This window comes from Ictidomys tridecemlineatus, chromosome 2, assembly GCF_052094955.1.
Source record: "Ictidomys tridecemlineatus isolate mIctTri1 chromosome 2, mIctTri1.hap1, whole genome shotgun sequence".
NCBI lineage: Eukaryota > Metazoa > Chordata > Mammalia > Rodentia > Sciuridae > Ictidomys > Ictidomys tridecemlineatus.
The window spans coordinates 136,288,488-136,300,677 of NC_135478.1; the positions used below are offsets into that span (position 1 = coordinate 136,288,488).

General features: G+C 35.7%; 1 protein-coding gene and 1 pseudogene across 8 annotated transcripts in view; both read right to left on the minus strand.

Annotated features, from left to right (window-relative positions):
* Sugct (succinyl-CoA:glutarate-CoA transferase) overlaps window positions 1-12,190 on the minus strand; it is a 679,655-nt gene that overhangs the window by 612,210 nt on the left and 55,255 nt on the right. For 7 of the 8 annotated variants that reach the window (XR_013435050.1, XM_005319213.5, XM_078039833.1 and 4 more), the window contains exon 6: window positions 10,240-10,360. The exons of the other annotated variant lie outside the window; for it this stretch is intronic. Coding sequence is in view for 6 of the 7 variants with exons in the window: in XM_005319213.5 (XP_005319270.2) it covers window positions 10,240-10,360 (121 nt within the window). In the remaining variant the exon portion in view is untranslated. The remainder of the gene's footprint in view (window positions 1-10,239; window positions 10,361-12,190) is intronic. 8 annotated transcript variants of the gene reach the window in all.
* On the minus strand, window positions 400-7,285 carry LOC106144674 (endonuclease 8-like 3 pseudogene; annotated as a pseudogene).

Consider the following 12,190-nt stretch of genomic DNA (forward strand, 5'->3'; position numbering starts at 1 on the left):
TCTCTAGTAGTTCACATAAAACATTGCTATTTTCTCCAAAAGTAATGTCTAGTGAATGGTAGCCTTTTTTCACTCTAAAATTATTATTGTCATTGCTACACATATTAAATATACATAAATGGAATATGCTGTACATCCAATGAAATATCTTAATGATTAATTAATGTAAGGGAAAAATAGTCATAAGATGGAAAGATGACACACATTAAAAAGATAATAACAATAGCAGTTCTTAAATACTACAGTAACTTCATTTACCTGTGTCATAGATATTCTACAAGTTTTTATTAAATAAGGGAAGTAAACATTATAAAAATATGGAGGAAATTAAATGTCAGATACTTTACAGATAGAGAAAATATTAGCATCCTGAAATAATTTTTATTTCTGACCTATTTTCTACCCACTAGGGAAAAAAATGCACTGTTTTTCCTTCTCAAAAGGGCACACAAACATTTTTTTTCATTATTATGTCCAATCTTCAACACTGCTATCATGATGGAGTATTTTCTGCAGTTGCAGAATAGGAAAGACAAATCTGAGCATTTGAAAAATCCATATTGTGCTTCTCTAGGTAGAGGAAAAGTATGAAACTAACTTTCCTTGTTTTTGACATCCTTCTTCACAACTTGGAGAACACAGAGGTGGTTGTATTTAGTGCACTGAGGACTGCCAACATTTAAGGTACAAGAACCATCTGTCATATTAGTTTGGAGTTCACTGTTAGAAAATCCAGGTTTGCAACTTTTGAGATCTGTTCTAAGTAGTTGTAGTTTCCTCTTTTTTATGTGCTGGACTAAATAATTCTGAGAGCCCCACTGTGGATGATACGTTTACTTTGTTGGATAGTTGAGTTGTATAATTTGTTCTTTCCTTGGAGGGGTGCTAGATATCATTAAACATTTTGTAGGAAGACAGTTTTGATATTTCCCACTTAGTATCAAGTTTTGGCTTTTTTTCCCCCAAATACTGGATTTATTGCTAAAATCAGGTAAGACAAGAGTTATAATTCCAAATAGAGTTTTCCAGTTGACCTTCATCTTTGTATCTATATTCTCAAAGCTATTACAAGGGTATTTCACAAGCTGTTGATGACAATAGAATTTTATTCATTCTTAAGCACTAAATCAATAGGCCTTGAAGTAGAGCAAGTCTCATATGACTTAGCAGATGGCCTATTAGTGTACAGACCACACAGGTCCCCTGCTGTTCAGATCCTCAGCTAGATGTCCAAATGATTATAGTATTTCTAGCTGCAGTTTGCATGCATCAACATGTTGAGGAGGTTTTTTTTTGTTTTTGTTTTTATTTTGACAATAAAGAAAGAAATATGTCATTCTGTTATTCTCCCCTAAGTGACACACAGTTACTTTGCAGGGGTATTAACAATTAAAACGCTTCTAAACTTTACTGTTTAAAGACCACTGATCCTGTTTTATGGTACCTATAAAAGAAAATTCTGAAATCACTTAAATTCTTCACAAGGTTATGGGTCTGTTGAGCTGTTAACTGACAAACTTTAACAGCTGGATAGAAACCACTGTCAAAGACAGCTTCATTTTTGATAATGTTCCCAACCCCAGGCAATACTTTCTGATCCAACAACATATCACATAGCATCCAAAATGTCTGCTTTTTAACTTCACTTTCTGCTCTTAAGAAACTAAATTTAGGTGAAATTTACATCTAATTCTTCCATCCTTCTTATTCTCTGTTGACTTTCCATTGAGTTTCTAAGATCTCAGAGAAACAAACCAAATATTTGGTGAGCTGCCCTTCAAAATGGGAGAAACTTCATTTTTACTTGTATACACATGTGGATTAATTATAATTAAGTTTTTCATTTCAAAAAGAGTCTTAGGAAGACATTTCAGGAGGCTAGGTGTGACAACACAGTGCCCTCCGCCCCACACTCTATAAAGCACTTTTCTTCCTGTTGGTTACTGCCTGGCCCTGGAGCCCTAGCACCTGAATTTTCTCTGGATTCAGAGTACAACCTGGTTCTTCTATCTCACTTGTCAATGCCCCTGCTTTGTGGCCCACTAGCTGCAGGGCCTGATGAAAAAACTGCTGTGCAACTTCATCTCTGCGCCAGCACTGACTCCATCGCCTGAAAATAGCTTTTTAAACACTGCCCCCTAATGTGCATACTCAGCTTCCTCTGAAATGATAACAGGACATACTAATAAAAACAATCAGGTCCTTCCTCCCTTGAGATCAGTTTAGCATTTTTGTCTTGCAGACCAGATTTCATAGACTGAGGCAATTTCAACCACACAACTGTCAGAGTGCATTAAAGTAAATCTCCCAGCCATTCTAAGATTACTCTCATCAGCAATGAGGCCAACATGTGAGTGAGAACAGACAACTTGGACTTGGAAAGCATTGACAAGACAGCAATACCACTGGGAAACATCAGGAAAGTCTAGGATTCCAATCATGACATGTGCAACCTTAGACTGATATAATCAGTCTTATTAAAACATTGATTACTGGGCTGGGGTTGCAGCTCAGTGATACAGCACCTGCCTTGCACGTGTGAGGCACTCGTTTTGATACTCAGCACCACATAAAAATATATAAAGTTATTGTGTCCATCTACAACTAGAAAAAATATTTTTAAAAAATTAATTACTGAAAATACCAAACTTCTACAAAAGAGAACTTTGCTTTATAATGACACAAGCTCATGACCCATAAGTGATTTTTGCTTCCAGAATCTGTTTAATTTAGACTTTCTGACTAGCAAATTTGTTCATGATTTCCACCATTGCAAACATGATTACAATAAATGAAAAAGAATGGCAAAAGTAATTCTCAAGTAGAGCAGTTCAGTGTCTTATAATCACAAAATTCATGTCAGCACTTAATTAACAATGATCTGTCTGAGTATGGAAGACATTTAGTCACTTTATATTAAGCCAAGAAACCTGAATTTTAAGCCAATCTGCTAATAAATAGAAGTGTACCCTTAGGTCTTTTAAACATTCTGGACCTGTTTCCTTATCAGGAAATAAAGGAGAATAAACTGTAAATGTTATTCTACAGACCATCAGGAGATAGGAATGGAGAAAATTACAGAATAATGAGTAGTAATTTTTCAGATTACACATGCCTCTGCCTGTCACACTTTTACTCTCCTGTTCTATCACAGAAACCATATGATCCACCCATTCTCCCTTAGCTGAGAATTACTGGGTTAGATAATCTTTCTCCAAACCTCTTTGTACATTAAAATACACAATTTGAGAATTGGCAGAAAATTTAAAGATTCTCCAGTCATAAATCAATACTCAATAAAACTTTCAACCTTAACCTCTGTTAGTTATAAATGTGAACCTTTGGGGAATGTGAGATTCCCCAAGTGAATAACTTTTTATTTGGCTGAATGGTGCAATAAAATGCATTATTTCCTATTTTCATCCTTCTTGAAACCCATGCTCTTTGCCATGGGTGTCTTTTAAATGTCTGCCAATCTCATAGGTGTGAAATAGAATATTATTTTGCTTTAATTTACATTTGTCTAAAGACTACTGAGACTGAATGAAACCATCGTTGGTATTGGGTTTGGCCATGAGACTGCTTTGAAATCAGTAAAACTATCCCCTTTACAATAGCCTGTTAACAGATGTGATGTAAGAAGGAGACTTAAATATGTCTGTGGAATTGGGCTTGTTCTCTATTGCTCCCACTTTTCACTATGAGATCATGCATTTGGTAGCTGCTTGTCCAGGAAAAATAAAAGACATGCAGAGAAGACCAGGTCCCTCAACCCACAACCTAGAGCCAAACCTAACCATTCTATATCACCTGACTCTCAGCCAATCACAGACATAGAAAAGAGAAATAGTTATTTTAATATGTTTCCACATGTTAGTTATACAGCATTTTGTAATAGGATAATTAAAAGATGTTAATTTACCTATCTAAATACTTTAGACCTGGGCTGGGGTTGTAGCTCAGTGGTAGAGCACTTGCTTCATACACATGAGGCCTGTGATTGATCCTCAGTACCACATAAAAATAAACAAACAAAAATAAAGACATTGTGTCCATCTACAACTAAAAAATTTTTAAGTACTTTAGACCTTAATATTTCCATTGGATTTGAAATTCTAAGGAAAAAATCTCTCTTCTCTGTCACAGATATAAAAATTGATATATAAATATAACAATAAAACTTATTACATACAGAAAAAACAGTAACTCTAAAAAAGAGTCAGATCTAGTGATATAGAGAGATCCACCTTATGTAGAACCTGTCTCTCAACTGGATTCAAGAAAGAAGTTAATAACTCCCCTAAGCAGCTCAGCAAGACTCTGTCTCTCTAAATAAAATATAGAAAAAATCATTATCCAAAGTACATGCATGAAGACATGAATTGATGTGAACATACTTTATATATAACCAGAGATATGAAAAATTGTACTGTATAAGAATTGTACTGTAATAAGAATTATAATGCAGTCTGCTGTCATTTTTTTAATTTAAAAAATTAAATAAAAGAAAAAAATACAGATTTAAAATCGAAAAAAAAGAAAAAAGCTTGGATGTGGCTCAGTGGTTAAGCACCTCTGGGTTCAATTCCCAGTACTAAAAAAAGAAGAAGTTAATGACCATTACACTCTTCATCCCACCTAAAATAATAATCATGTGAAAATTGAATTTACAACCTACTTTATGTTATGATAATACCACAAAGAAAATTATACTGAAAAACAAAATATTATAATAATCAACCTGAATGCACAGAAATATAAGAATTTTGTTATAATTTTATAATAAACATTATAAACAACAGATATTATGGCTTTTTTGCTGTAAAACGAGATTTTTTAAAGATGAATTTACTGTAATATAAGGAGTAAAGTTTTTGCTTAGTTCTTTTTGAAATCTTTTTAAATGCACTAGTTCCGCTCCCTGCCTTAGGAAAAGACTTAAGGTATAGTGACTTATGTCAATAATTGAATATTTACATCATGTACAAGTTCTTTTGGTATCGTAAATCAATGATAACTGTAGAGTACTACAGACAAGCCATAGAAGAAATATCAAATTAGGCCAAGTATGCACTCATCCAGGTTATCCTCTGGAAGTTTTTTCAGAAAATGTATGCATATCTTTACCACTTCTCTATGAAAAGCAGAATGCAGAGATAATGGCAGCTATTTAAAACTCTTTAGTCAAGTTTTGATTACTCATTCATTGATTCAAGAAACAGTTGTTGAGCCCCTACCATGTGGGAACAGAACAAGAACCTGAAGGAAAGAGGGAGAGAAAGGCAAGTAAAGAGACAAACACAAACATGGACAAGAGTACTCAACCCAATCTTTAGAGACGAAGAAAATCTGAACAGAAGTAATGATATCCAAGCTGAGATCTAAAGGAAAAGGAGAGAGAGAACAGGTTATGGCAGAAGAACAGTGTTCCAAACAATGAGAACATCATGGTCAACAACCTCAGAAGTGAGAAAGAGCATAGAAAATTTAGGAAATACAAGTAATTCAGGTCAATGAATACATTATGCTTTATGTCTTTCTGCTCAAACTCTCTATACTGTTAAGCTTAAACTGGCTATGAAAATAAACTGTTTATGTACTTGACTTCTAGGAGGTTCTCTTCCTATGCCTTTAACAATTCCTTTTCAAGGAAAGAACCCTTCTGAACTCATTTTATGAAGATGGTATCACCCTGATACCAAAGCCAGACAAAGACTCAAAGGAAAGAAAATTTCAGACAATGTCCCTGATAAACACTGATGTAAAAATTATCAATAAAATACTGGCAAATTGCATATAAAACATATTTAAAAGATAGTGTACCATGATCAAGTGAGGTTCATCCCAGGGATCAAGTTTAGTTCAATATATGGAAATCAATAAACACAACTGACACATCAAGAAAGACAAGAATCACATGATTACCTCAAGAGATGCAGAAAAACATTCAAAAAAATTGAGAATCCATTCATGCTCAAAACACTAGAAAAATTTGGCATAGTAGAAACATAACTCAACATTGTAAAAGCTGTATATGCTAAACCCAAGACCAACATCATTCTAAATGCAGAAAATTTGAAATCATTCCCTCTAAAAACTGGAATAAGAGGGAATTCATGTCTCCACCACCACCACCACTCTGTGATTCAACATAGTCCTGGAAACTCGAGTCAGAGCAATCAGAAAAAAAAGAAAGAAACCAAAGGGATATGAATGGGAAAAGAAGAACTCAAAATACTCCTATTTGCCAAGGACATGATTCTATATTTAGAACACCCAAAAAAAACTCTACAATAAAGATCATAGAACTTGTAAATGAACTCATCAAAGTAGCAGGGTTTAAAATCAAAACCAATAAATCAATTGCATTTCTATACACCAAGGATATATAAGCTGAAAGAGAAATCAGGAAAACTATCCCCTTTATAATAGCCTCAAAAATATAATATATTTGTGAATCAACCTAACAAAAGAGGTGTAAGACCTCTATAATTAAAACTACAGAACACTAAAGAAAGAAACTGAAGAAGACTTCAGATAATGGAACTATCTCCCCATGTTCCTGGATAGGCAGAATCAATGTTATCAAAATGGCCATACTATCAAAAGTGCTATGCAGATTTAATGCAATTCCTATAAAGATACCAATGATGTTCTTCACAGGAATAGAAAAAGCAATCATGAAATTCTTTTGGAAAAATAACAGGCTCAGAATAGCATGCTTAGCCAAAAAATGATGCAGGAGGCACCACAATACAAGAACTTATATTATACTACAGACTATAGTAACAAAAACAGCATGGTATTGGCACAAAAACAGGCATGAAGACCAACAGAACAGAATGGAACACACAGAGACAAACCCACCTAAATACAGTTATCTCATACTAGACAAAAGCACCACAAACATACATTGGAGAGAAGATAGCCTCTTCAACAAATGGTGCTGGGAAAAATGGAAATCCAGACATACTAAAATGAAATTGAACCCTTATCTTTCACCGAACACAAAACTCAGTTCAAACTGGATTAAGGACTCAGGCATTAGACCAGAGACCCTGTGCCTACTAGAAGAAAAATATAGGCCCAACAATCTATCATGTAGACTTAGGAACCTAATTCCTCAATAAGACTCCTAAAGCACAAGAAGTAAAATCAAGAATCAATAACTGGGATGGTATCAAACTAAAAAGCTTCTTCACAGCAAAGGAAACAATTGATAACATGTACAGAGATCCTACAGACTGGGAGAAAATCTTCACCACCAGTACCTCAGATACGGCATAATTTCCGGGATATACAAAAACTCAAAAAATGTAACACTAAAAAAAAAAAAAGAAGAAGAAGAAAGAAGAAGAAGGAGGAGGAGGAGGAGGAGGAGGAGGAGGAGAAGAAGAAGAATCCAATCAATAAACAGGCTAAGGAACTTAGAAGTACTTTATAGAAGAAGAAATACAAATGGCCAATAAATATATTAAAAATGTTCAACATCTTAAGCAATTGGAGAAATGCAAATTAAAACAGTGTACACTGAGATTCCAACTCATTCTAGTCAAAATGGCAATTATAAAGAATACAAGTAACAATAAATGTTAACAAAGATATGGGGAGAAATGTACTCTCATACATCGTTGGTGGGACTGCAAATTGGTGCAACCACTATGGAAGTCAGTAAGAATATTCCTTACAAAACTTGGAATGGAACCACCATTAGACCCAATTTTCCCACTTCTTGGTCTATACCCAAAGGACTTTAAAACAGCATATAACAGTGACACAGCCACATCCATGTTTACAGAAGCTCAACTCACACTACCCAAGCTATGGAAACAACCTAGGTGTCCTTCAAAGGATGAATGGATAAAGAAAATGTGACATACATACACACTGGAATGTTACTCACCATAAAGAAGAACAAAATTATGGTATTTGCCTGTAAATGGATGGAACTGGAGAATAACATGCTAAGTGAAATAAGCCAACCCCCAAAAAAACAGAGGCCAAATGTTCCCTCTGATTTGTGAATGCAAACCCAAAACAAGGGAAGTAGGGGAGGGGAATAACAGAAACCCACTGGATTAGACAAAGGGAAATGAAAGGAAGGGAGGAATAGGGGAATAGGAAATAGAGTAGAATTAATGGGTCATAATTTTCCTAGCCTTGAATTTGTGTTCACAACCAGAGTAACTCCACCTCATGTACAACCACAAAAGTGGGATCCTAAATAGAATAAGTTATACTCTATGTATGTAAATTCTGCCAAAATACATTCTACTGTCATGTATAACTAAAAGAACAAATAAAAAAAGAACATGTAAGATATAAACCAAAGCCACATGGTTAAAACCATTTCTAATTTTTAATGAGAAATATAAAATCTCTTGAGCATATGTTGGGGAAAAATTCCTTTTCAACCTTCTCTACCGTGTCCTAGTTATCATCTACACTTCTAGTCACTGGAGTGAATTGACCTCAACTTCAGGTACTGTCCTTTTTCTTCTGCACTCACTCTCAAAGATTGCACCCAGGGATCACATTTGCTCACAACTACCAAATATTCCATCTTCTCTGAACTCTTGACTCTTAGTTCCAACCCTTTGCTTCACTTCCCCACTTGACTATCTAACAGACATCTCAAAGATAAATCCAAAACCTGACTCTTGACATTTTCCCCACAAATTTTTTTTCCTGTTTGCTCATCTTAGTAAATAGTAATTTTGTTCTTCTAACTGCTCAGGGCAAAATCTTAACATCATCCTTAACCCTACTCTTTCTCTGATACTCACCTATAATCCATTTGCAAATCCTATCCATTTTAACCTGAAAACATTCAGAATTCTATCACTCTGCAACTGCCTGCACCACTACCACTCTAATTCAAGCCATTGTCATCTCTAGCCTGGTACTTTCCAACAGCTTCATAACTGTGCTTCTGCTTCTGCCTTGTTCTCTACATCCATTCTCAACACAGTAGCTAGAGATATCCTTTTTAAAATATGTCAGATAATATCATTCTTCTGCTCAACCCTTTTTAGCTTACAATGTAACTCAGGGTAAAGGCCAAATTCCTTAAAAGTAGCCCATGAGTTTTGTTTTGTTTTGTTTTGTTTTTATGATCTTGCTAATGAATATATCCCTGATTTTCTTCTTATGACATTCCCCCTTACTCATTCTGATTCAGCCACACTGACATAGCTGGTCCTCAAACGTAGTCAGTTCCTTCTTTCAAATATTTAAGTGGTACACTCTTTTACTTTATTCAAATCTCTGCTCAGATGTCAACTCCTCAATGAAGCCTTCTCTCTATTCCCAGTATAAAACATCTCCTCTTTGCCCCATCCCTCTTGTCCTGTAGCCCTTATCTGTGTTAAACTGCATTAAATAAATATATATATTATATATATATATTTCCCTATCCTAGAATATAAATCTTCTAGAGAGCACAGGTGTGGTTTCTTTACTCTTGCAACCAGAGCAATAGAATACTTCCCAGATCATAAGCCTACAATAAATATCTGATAGATTAATAAATAAAAACTAAAAATATTATAAATTTTTATGACAAAACTATTAACAAGTTTCTATTTTAAGAGCCACTTAAAATATGAAAAACTAAGTAATACTGTGACTTTTTTCCTTATAATCTACACACATAAACACACACACAAGGTTCACTGGCAAGGCCTTAACAATCAAAAGACTTTATAATACTCTTCCCCTTCCCTTGGTTTGGCACTTCCTGATACATTATAGGGATACATTCAGTTTCTATGTTATATTAAAATCAATCAATATTTCACCTATAATTCATCTGTATTAGTTGATAACAGTACTTTGTAAACATTTATAAAACATCAATATAGAAAAATAGCAAAACCATAGTCAGACAATTCAAAGAAGAAATACAAACAGTGCTGGGAATGTGGCTCAAGCGGTAGTGCACTCGCCTGGCATGCATGTGGCCCAGGTTTGATCCTCAGCACCACATACAAACAAAGATGTTGTGTATGCCAATAACTAAAAAATAAATATAAAAAAAAGAAATACAAACAGTAGATAAATATATGAAAATGTTCATTTAAGTTAATGTTCCTTAATGTTTAATAGTCTAAATGGCTTAGGGAAAGGGAAAGCAGAATCGCTTAAGAAAACCAATACCTGCAAGAAGTTTCTTATAGAAGCAAGAAAATGAAATAATTGAAAAACTTACTCCCTAGCAAGGGTATGGGATTGAACTACCTGTGATGGAGCAATAGATGATGTGAGGAGCAATCTGGTCTATATCTTCATACCCCAGGCCCATTGTGGACAGTTTTCCAGGGACATAGTTTTCCACAAATACATCACAAACAGCTGCAAGCTGAAGGAAGAGGTAAAGATGAATCAGACTTCTTAAGGGACTTACAAATTGTAACAACTTTCCCACATAATAGGACTTTAATTTCAACAAATACAATTGATTCTTAATTTGCAATAGTCCATAAAAAATAGAGAATAGATAAAGTAGATTCATATAAACATGAGAAGCCATAATCAACTATTTGAAGTATTTGTCAGTAAAATAATAGCTATTAACATGATATTAAGTAGTTTTTACATCCTTCAAAAGTAAGAAATATTTAGGCTAAGTGATCTGTCTAAATATATTTTAAGAAGTATAGGTAGCCAGGCACAGTGGCACATGCGTGTAATCCCAGTGGCTCAGGAGGCTGAGGCTGAAGGATTGTGAGTTCAAAGCCAGCCTCAGCAATTAAGCAAGGCCCAAGCAATTTAGCAAGATCCTGTCTCAAAAAAAAATTTAAATGGGCTATGGATGTGACTGAGAGGTTAAGAGCCTATATATATATAGTATTCAACATGGTCCTTGAAACTCCAGCCAGAACAATCAGGCAAAAGAAAAAAATTTTAAAAGATACAAATTAAAAAAGAAGTTAAATAATCTGTTTGGTAATGACATGATCTTTCATTTAGAAGACCCAAAAAAATCTACCAGAAGATTTACAGAGCTGATAAAGTTAGTTAAGTAGCAGAATATAAGAGAAACATAGATAAATCAATCACTTTTCTAAACTCCAATAATGAATCTGCTGAGAAATAAATTAGGCAAACTATCCTATTCACAATAACATCAAAAAATAAAATAAAATCTTTGGGATTTGATACAACAAAGCAGTGAAGGACCTTTACAATGGAAACTATGGAACTCTGAAGAAAGAAATTGAAGACCTTAGAAGATTAAAAAAAAAAAGGCCTTCCATGTTCTTGAATAGGCAAAATTAATCTTATCAAATGGCCATATTACCAAAAGTGCTATACAGATTTAATGCAATCCTCATCAAAATACCAATGACATTCTTCACAGAATTAGAAAAAGTTCTAAAATTCACTTGAAAACATAAAAGATCCAGAATAGCCACAGCAATCCTGAGCAAGAGGAGCAATGTTGAAGGCATCACAATACTGAACCTCAAATTATATTACAGAGCTGTAGTAATGAAAACAGCATACTACTGGTACTAAAACAGTCATGAAGACTGATGGAATAGAAGACACAGAGAGGGGACCCAACATGGCCGCCGGCGAGGAGGCAGCACTTTCAATGCCTCCGCAGTAACAGGATCAGAGAGACCCATTAATACACCTACATGCGACCTGCTGAGAAACTTCTAGCAAAATTCCGCTGAAAGGAGACCTGCCGGGAGTTAGTAAGTTTATTGGAGGTGTCAGTTTGTCCCAGACGAGTGAATCTCGGCAACGTAAAGCAGGAGCATAGTCCCTCCGGCTGCCGCAGAACGGCCGCTGCCCACATGTTGCAGCGAACGTACGAACCGCTGCCTGCCTGGGCCCCCACCGGCCTGGTTCTGTGAACCGCCTCTGGCGGTTCAGCGCTGCAAATGACCCCCCCCTCCCGCCAATTCGGCACTGCAAAGACAAGCCCCCATCCCCCGCCCTCGTGTGAACAGCTCCCGTCTGCCCGGCTCTGCGAACAGCCCTGCCCACACGGAGAAATCAGGAGTGGCATGGGACCCGTGGAGCAGAACTCCTGGCTACCGCTCCCACCAGTGCTGACAACTGAGGTCTCATGCACCAGCTTCCGGGGCGTGGCTACCAGAGGGCAACCAAATTCGCTGTGGGTTCTCAGCCCCAAGCTCTACAAACTTAGGGTCCGAGGGAATGGTAAACAGGGAGA